Raw genomic sequence first — 9,016 nt, 5'->3', positions numbered from 1 at the left:
CATAGAAAATAAATAACAAGATAAAGTCGCATAACTGTAAATCTGCCAAAGACGTCTGAGTTTGTTGGGCTGTGTGACTTCAGGATTACTCGTCACAATTCTTTATGGATTTGATTTGATCGTCTCCTAGAGGCTGAATGTAAATGACACTTCTCCTCCCTGGCTGAACGTCTGCTTATCAACAGACAATACTACTGACAGATGTTCCCTGAACACCTCCCATGCTGGAAGCTAGTGCGGTGAAGCTTCTAGTCTCCATCAGCTGCAGTTCAGTCCGACGAGAGACCAAACAGTGCTCACAAAAGAGTGGAATAAGGAGCTTTAATGCCAGATTTAGCTCAAACCAGTGATTCAGCATCTTTTGTGTTGATTCCTGATCTTTGCTGGGTGACACAGGGTGAGTAAATGTTAGTATAGTCACGTGTTACTGCCCTACACTGGTCAACACTGGGATGTACCCTGGTTACCATGGTGATCTACCCCAGGTAAAAGCCCACCAGCTTTGTGAAATCAGAGCATTGGGGCCCAGAGAGAGCTGATAACAGACTTTCCACTGCAGGAACTTCCTGTTTCTCCACAAATACCTCTGACAGCTTTTCCTGTGAGAGAACTTTACATCTGTTGTTGTTGTTGTTTGTCCTGGAACGTGCTACGAGCTCCTGCAGTGGAAAACAACCGATGTGGCTTCATGATACAGGTCTCAGGATGCACTGAGGGATGATGGGTGACTTCAAAATGAAGGTAGGCGGCTCTGCCAATCAGAGGCCTCGGAACCCGCCCACCAGCCAATCAGAAATCTTTTCCTGCTTGCGTCTCATCGTCCAATCAGAAACAGAAATATCATCCAATAAGACACAAAGAGAGGCGGGGCTTCTCTCAACAGGCCAATCAAAAAAGCCCTTTTAAGTACCCAATTAAAAATAAAAGAATGTCCTCACTGCTGGCCAATCAGAGAGAGAGTAGTTCCCGCCCTCTGAGCCGGCTGCCACTCAGAACCTGGGTCAGTCTCTGTGGGCTGGGCTTCAGCCAGGGCCCGGGGGCGTTCCCCTGTCGCCACGCCGACTCGGCTCTCCTCCAATCCTCCCTCCAGCCACCGGTGGCGATGCTGGCTGCTGATAGGCTGACCTCTGAGAAGCTGGCTGCTGATTCGCTGTCGGACGGACGCTCGTCGTCGCCGTCCATCGGCATGAGGAAGGAGAACGCCGCCTTCTGAGCTGCAGCCGAGGTCCCAGCATGCTTTGCGTGGCGGGCGGAGCCGGCGTCTCTCTCCTCCCCCCTCAGGCTCTTCGTCTCACTCCTCCTCCTCTCCCTCTCTCCCCCGCCTCCATACTCCTCCACCCCCTCCTCCAGCGGCGGCGATTCCCAGGATCGAGCACCGCTCCTGGGTAAGCTCCTGCTCCTCCTCCCCTGCTCCTTCTGGTCGTCCCGCTTCTTCTGTCGGACTGTTTGACTTTTTCTCCTCCTCTCCTCCTCTTCCTCCTTCTTTCTCCTTCTCTCCCCCTCGTCCTCCTTCCTTCTCCTCCACTCTTCCTCTTCCTCCTTCCTTCTCCTTCTCTCCTCCTCTTCCTCCTTCCTTCTCCTTCTCTCCTCCTCTTCCTCCTTTCGTCTCCTTCTCTCCTCCTCTTCCTCCCTTCGTCTCCTTCTCTCCTCCTCTTCTTCTTTCCTCTTCCTGCTCTCTTCCTCCTCCTCTCTGGCTTTCTCCTCCACTAGGTCCAGGTCCAGGTCAGGAGGTCCGAACCCTCCTCCTCCTCCTCCTCCTGATCCTGTTCTGTGTTTGGTTTCTCCCTCTCTCCTCTTCCTCCTCGTCCTCCTCTCTCCTCCTCCTCCTCCTCCTCCTCCTCCTGGTTGCCGGCTGAGAGAGGCGGTTGTCATGGCTACTGTATCCACATCCTGCTCCTCGGTGTATGAAGAGGAGGAGGGGGAGAGGGCTCCTTCCTCAGGGCCTGACGGACAAACAGACACAACTGATGATTATTTATTGATTGATTAATCAACTGATTGGCTGTTTGGTCAATTACATGACAGTAAATGGGGACAAACTGAAGCTCAACGAGTATCTGATGATAAAAGAGGCGATATAAAGAGTCACAGTGAGAAGTAGTTTGGGTTTTGACTGACAGATGTCTCAGCCAATCACGTTCGCATCTCGGCTCTGATGTCACAAAACATCGTTAATAAACCGAGAGGCTGAGTTCAAACGGCGTCGACCTGGAATCAACAAATGAGCCAATAAAATATGGAAAACGATCACAGTAATGATCATTTTCATCGTGCCTTATTTGTTTAAATAATCATTCGTTTAGTTTCAGTAATAATCTGACGTTTTCATTCTCTGAGTGATGATGTCAAGATATTAAGTTGTGGCTGCACCAACATCTGAGCTTCTATCTTGGACAATAATAATAATATATATCTATATATTTTTTTTGCTGACAACTACAGAAAACAACAGCATACAGTTTTGGAACTTAAGTGAAATTAGTGTCTGATGAAGGAACAAACAGCGACTGAAAACAAGGGGGCTGAAAATTATGAAACATAAACGGGAACAGCATAAAATCAAGGACTGAAAACAACAGAAAACAGTGAAATGAAGCTCAGAGGGGAGTCTCCGTGTTCTCCCCGTGCAGCGTGGGTTCTCTCCGGGTTCTCCGGCTTCCTCCCACAGTCCAGAAACATGCTGAGGTTAATTGGTGATTGTAAATTGTCCGTAGGTGTGAATGTGAGTGTGCTTGGTTGTCTGTCTCTAAGTGTAGCCCTGTGATAGACTGGTTACCTGTCCAGGTGAACCTGCCTTCACCCTGAGTCAGCTGGGATATGCTCCGCCCCCCACCACCCTAGTGGTGGTTAGCTACATGCTACCATCATGTGAAATGACCAGATGTCAGCGAGTGAAGCTCATGATGACATGAAGACGATGCTGCAGCGACACACACATGAAGATGATGAAAAGCAGCGGAGAGGAATCAGAATTACCAACCGCGAGTTCTCAGTTCGTCCGATGACGTAGAAGCAGGGTTCCCCCTGTTTAGAGTTGGTCATACAGAGAGACAGGCTGGACAGCTCCACTGAGGAGGAGGAGGAAGAGGAGGAGGAGGAGGAAGAGCAGGAAGGAAAACAGCAGATCAGACAGTCAGAGAGCAGGAGGAGCTCAGAGCAAAGTGAGGAAAGGTGACAGAAAATTAGCTGGAAATTAATAACTTCTCTGGTTTGCAATCAGGACTAAAAGTGAGGACGTTTTATCTCCCGCCTGTCTGGTAAACAGACTGCAGGTGGCGCTGTTCTTGTGTTAAACTCTAACTGTAAACTGCTTATTCTGCAAAACATAAAAAAGATGAAAATCTACCGGGATGCAACATTAAGAACATAAATATTGGGAACAAAGAGAAAGAGCAAAGAAACTGTTTTATCTGACTTCATCTGCTTCGAATTACAGACACGCTGTTTGTTAAAGCTGTCGACTTTTCCATTTAGAGTCTAAGACGTGAAAAACAACAACCCAAAAAACAGTTGTAAATGATGAGAAATCAGCAACGGAAAGCAACAGAAAGCAGTGGCTGAAAACAGCAATGAACAGCGACGAGAAAGGACAGAATGCTGCCGGAAAACAACAGCAGACAGGACTGGTCAGCAATACAGAACCCACCACCTGAAAACGACGCATATCTGTGACTGGAAACACGGAACTGTGACCAAAAACGTCAGAAAACAACAGAAAGCAGCAACAGAAAAAACACACGACGGCAGAAAGCAGTGGCTAAAAGGGAAACGGGGACTAAAAATGACCGATTACAGCGACTGACAACGCTGACAGCTGCAACCCTAAACTACAACTTAGCTTTGTTTCATAAAGGAAAAAAAATAAACCTCAAACATATGAGCAGGAGTTCCATTTTTTTGATCTATCCTGTAATTTACGATAAACAGCTGCTGATCTTTAGGAAATCACGAGGAGAGTTTTACAGGAAATAAGCTAAAAGAAAAAAAACACGAACTTGCAAATACATCTTTGCTCGACAAAGTGTCAGTAAATCGCTTTGGCAACTTATGTCACGTCTTTTGATAAGAACAATAAGAGCACATGGATCAATTCACGTTGACGATTAATTGATTTTTGATCGGTAATGTTGCCTGTTGTCGTTTAGGGAATATGTTTGGGTTGGGACAGGTGTCCGGACCTCAGGAGTTAATGTCTAAATGTAGTCGGCCATTTTAAAGTGTTTCAGTGGGAACATTTTGGTCTTCAGGGTCCTGAGTTTAACGTGATTGATGTATTACAGCAGCTGAGGGTCTAAATCCCCCCGAAAGTACACACCACCGCCAAACCTGTGTGACCCGGTTCACCTGTACGCCAGGTGTTACCAAACAGACGTGTAGCTAGAAGCCTCACCATAGTCGGGCACGTATCCGTTGCCCTTCTTGAGGACGAGGTGGATCCGGTGGCCTCCCCTCCTGATCTGCTCCACGGCCTGGCTGTGGGTCATTCCTGACGTGCTGTCGCCGTTTATCTCCACCAGCTGGTCGGACACCTGCAGCAACAGGTAGCGGCGCCGTTAGCATCGGCAGGTATGAGAAACAATCAACAACGCTGGCTGGAAGGAAAGAACGCCTAAGCAGACTCAAAGTCTGTAAAAATCTGCAGTGGACTACACAGTGGAATACTGCAGCATTCACAATGGCCAACGTGTAAAATGAATATATTTTTATCTGATTTAAGTACAATAAAAGTTGTGCAGCTTTACAGCCACATGCTGTGGTACTAATAGTCTGTTGATGAGGTACTATGTAGTTTTTATTTCAGTCAACATGTAAATTAATATTATTTTCTTTTAATTTACTAGATATTAAAAATATGAAACAACAGAAAATTTTGCCTTAAAATACCAATAGCAAATATTAGTAAAATTATTATATTTATTATTTGATTTAAGCAGTACAGGAAAAAATTAATAATTTTACAGTCAAACATTGTAAAAGCGTGGATTGTTATTTATTAAATATAGATTTTTCATGTGGATGTTGTTCACTGCAACGTAAATTAACTGGTAATGCTTGAAAATGTCCTTTTTTCATTTTCAGGCTTCAGTAATTATTAAATATTGTCATTTTGAACAGTTTTTTTGTCAATTTGGACAATTCTTATCTTGTTTTTTCGTAATTCTGGTGGATTTTCAGTGATTTTAGACAGTGCTGCTACACATGTCCTGGATTCTGTTGAAGTGCAGTTTGTGTTGTAGCGCCCCCTTCAGGACAAACACACACATAAGCTGTTTGTATTGTGGCTGTAATGAGCCCTGCAGCCTCTCGGGGGCGCTGCAGACACTGCAGAGTGGTGTTTTAAAACTGGTTTTCTGTGAAGCAGCTGTGATGTTGAATGTTTGATGCTCAGAGTCTCAGAGCTGCAGACACAAAGCGAAGCTGCTGAATATTTCAGACGCTTTAATATCATAAAGAACAACAGGCAGCAGGTCCTGAGAGGTTTCAAGTCTCTGCCGAGTCCACATCACATCCTTCACTGAGCATAAAAGATGAACCTCCAGGTCTGAAAAGTGAAGCCTGAGGCCTGCATTCTGTCTTCCAGCCAGCAGGGGGCGCCTCCCTGGGTGCTGGAAGAGGTCAGGTTGTATAGATGAGCCGGAAATGAGCCGACCCTCCTGTGATTTGTGACTTCAGTAAATGTTTTCCTCCTGAGTTTCTGGCTTCAGTCTCAGGTTTCAAGTCTCCCTCTGTACAGCATGATGCTAGTTCATTAACTTATCGTCCCGTTTAGGGGAAATCAGCTGATGAAGCAGCTCAGCTCCTGATAGATCACGACCTGACTGCTGTACGTCACCTGGTACAACAGCAACGCATTCACATCTGTGTGTTATGAATATTCTGTACAGTTGTATAGTTTATTTTAGGTGAGATAAAACCGTACGGATCCCGAAGGAAATTCCCAGAAAAAAGAAAAAAACACAACACGAGACTAAATGCAGTAAAAAATATCATACATGACTGAACAACAGTAAGTCCTGTTAGCAGTGATAACCAGGCAGTAAGTAGTATCACACGACAATGAAACGCTGCACGATGCTGGACCTGATACTGACCAAAGTAAGGACATTATTGTGTTTTACATTTACTAGGATCTGTGTGATAGAGTTTTCCTACATGTAGATGAATCCTACGCAGCATCTTTATTTTGTACTCATGCCCCTCCATGTTTGCTCTGTGTCCTGTGTGAGTGTGTACTTGTACACGCTGTGTGTACCTGTATCTTGTTGCTGCGCTGGGCCGGCCCCCCCTCCATCAGTCCCAGTACGTACAGGCCCATGTTGTACTCGCTGCCCCCCCTCAGAGAGAAACCGAAGCCCGTCGGACCTCGTTCAAGATCCACGCTGTAGAACCTGGACTCGTCCTGACGGAGACAAAGAGTACTACGCATGTGAAATACTACTGCACAGGATAAATACTGCTACACAGCGTAAATATTACTGCACAGGATGAATACTACTATAGAGGATAAATACTGCTACATGTCATAAATACTGCTACACAGGATAAATGCTACTATAGAGGATAAATACTGCTCCACAGGATAAATACTGCTACACAGACTAGATTAACACTGTAGAACCTGGTAGAACCTACTGTTAAATATACTAAGTACGACTACACAGAGGAAGTACTGCTGCTACTACATATACAAAATACTACTGTACACACTGAATACTGCAGCTAGTTGTACTACTATTGTGCTAGTAGTACTGGTACTGCAGTAACTGGTAGTACTGGTACTGCAGTAAGTGGTAGTACTGGTACTGCAGTAAGTGGTAGTATTAGTGCTGGAGAATGTTGAAGATGAAGTAAATGTAATAGTGACCTTTGACCTTCCTCTGGATCCTTTAATTATTCTGCCGTCGATGTCGAGATCAGCTGCTTCTGAAAGAGAGGACGAGTCTGAGGAGACAAGGAGAGGAGACGAGGAGGGAAGGAGAGGATATGAGAGGAGACGAAGAGGAGAGTAAACGAGGAGAGGAGGAGAGGAAACAATGAGAGGAAATGAAGAGGAGAGGAAACAAGGACAGAAGGAGAGGAAACACGGAGAGGAGACAAGGAGAGGAGACGAGGAGGGAAGGAGAGGATATGAGAGGAGACGAAGAGGAGAGGAAACAATGAGAGGAAACGAAGAGGAGAGGAAACAAGGACAGAAGGACAGGAAATGAGGAGAGGAAACAAGGAGAGAAGGAGATGGAGGAGGAGACAAGGAGAGGAGGAGAAGAGCCGAGGAGAGGAGAAGAGACAAGGAGAGGAGATGAGGAGAGTAGACGACGAGAGCAGAGGAGGAGAGGAAACAAGGAGAGGAGGAGAGGAAACACGGAGAGGAGAGAAGGAGAGGAGACGAGGAGGGAAGGAGAGGATATGGGAGGAGACGAAGAGGAGAGGAAACAATGAGAGGAGGAGAGGAAACAAGGAGAACAGGAGAGGAAGAGAAGCGACAAGGAGAGGAGGAGAGGAGATGAGGAGAGTAGAGGAGGAGAGGAAACAAGGAGAGAAGGAGAGGAAATGAGGAGAGGACACAAGGAGAGAAGGAGATGGAGGAGGAGACAAGGAGAGGAGGAGAAGAGACGATGAGAGGAGAAGAGATGAGGAAAGGAGAAGAGACAAGGAGAGGAGGAGAAGAGATGAGGAAAGGAGAAGAGACAAGGAGAGGAGGAGAAGTGATGAGGAGAGTCGATGACGAGAGGAGAGGAGGAGAGGAAACCAGGAGAGAAGGAGAGGAAACAAGGAGAGGAGGAGAGGAAACATGGAGAGGAGGAGAGGAAACACGGAGAGGAGAGAAGGAGAGGAGGAGGAGACAAGGAGAGGAGGAGAGGAAACAAGGAGAGGAAACAAGGAGGAGAAAAGGAGGAGAGGAGACAAGGAGAGGAGTAGAGGAGACGAGGAGAGGAGGAGACAAGAAGAGGAGACAAGGAGAGGAGGAGAGAAGAGAAAGAGGTAATAAGGAGAGATGAAGAGGTCAAGATTCAGGGAAAGGAAATGAAACAAGGAAAGGAGACGAGCAGAAAGGAAACAAGTGAAAACAGGTTTTTTGTATGTTTGTTGTCGCTGCTGGAATATCAGTCTGTGTATATATATGTGTGTATTAGTGTGTATATTAGTGTGTATATATGTGTGTATTAGTGTATATATATATGTGTGTGTGTGTGTATTAGTGTGTATATGCTAGTATGTGTATGTGTATATGTATATATATTTGTGTTCCTACGGTGTCGTGGCGTGATGCTCAGCCTCAGCGTGTTTCCTGCCCTCCTCAGGATCTGGGCCAGGTCTCGGTGCTGCAGGCCTCCGACCGGTCGGCCCTCCACGGCCTCCAGCTGGTCTCCGGGCTGAATCTGGCCGCTGCGAGCCGCCGGGCTGCCGCGACGCACCGTCACAAAGCGATGGGACATCAGGGAGGGGGCTGCAGAGAGAGGCGGGGTCACACAGTCAGCCAATGAGACTGAAGCACACCTGCACAAGGTAGGCAGGGCCTGGTCCCATATTTTACACATTTACTAGTTTAGACAAAAATCCAAATTTTAAATGAGTGATCTGAATTAAAACCACCTCTGGGTTTGAAAGGCAGATTATCTTTTAAAAAAACCTACAAATCGACCCCATTTATCAACCAGGAACTGTAAAAAACAGAGCAAGGCTCTGATTCTGTCCCAGGGTCCTTGAACTAATCACTCTGCTGTTTCATCAGAGAAATTAAGCAAATCCGAGCTTAAAATCTTTAACTGTTTGCTCCAGCTAGAGTCTGTGAAAAACAACAAAACCTGCAGCCTTTGACGTAACTGTGAAGCCGTGACGGACTGAGCTGTGACCGGCAGTCACGTGTTAAAACATCACACGTTACAAGTGAAAACAAAGACGTAAGAGAACCACAAGAAGACATGAGAGTCGTCAAACATCGATCAGACCATGAAAACTGTTTCTGTTACATCTGATGGTGGAACATCTTTCTACTGATGGTGGAACATCTTTCTAC

The 9,016-nt window shown here is 46.2% G+C and overlaps 1 protein-coding gene across 1 annotated transcript in view; it reads right to left on the bottom strand.

Moving 5' to 3' along the window:
* Positions 1-869: 869 nt before the first annotated feature.
* The window catches only part of magixa (MAGI family member, X-linked a), a 33,371-nt gene continuing 25,224 nt past the window's right edge, over positions 870-9,016 (bottom strand). Inside the window, exons 15-20 of the mRNA XM_008293070.1 lie at positions 8,252-8,446; positions 6,866-6,942; positions 6,254-6,400; positions 4,391-4,529; positions 1,674-1,943; positions 870-1,472 (exon numbers count right to left, since the gene is read on the bottom strand). Coding sequence (XP_008291292.1) covers positions 949-1,472; positions 1,674-1,943; positions 4,391-4,529; positions 6,254-6,400; positions 6,866-6,942; positions 8,252-8,446 — 1,352 coding nt within the window. The 3' untranslated portion in view covers positions 870-948. The remainder of the gene's footprint in view (positions 1,473-1,673; positions 1,944-4,390; positions 4,530-6,253; positions 6,401-6,865; positions 6,943-8,251; positions 8,447-9,016) is intronic.

The sequence above is a fragment of the Stegastes partitus genome, unplaced genomic scaffold, assembly GCF_000690725.1.
Source record: "Stegastes partitus isolate 25-593 unplaced genomic scaffold, Stegastes_partitus-1.0.2 Scaffold855, whole genome shotgun sequence".
NCBI classification, from domain to species: domain Eukaryota; kingdom Metazoa; phylum Chordata; class Actinopteri; family Pomacentridae; genus Stegastes; species Stegastes partitus.
Note: the sequence above shows the minus strand (reverse complement) of the source record. Positions and strands in the feature narration are given on the sequence as shown.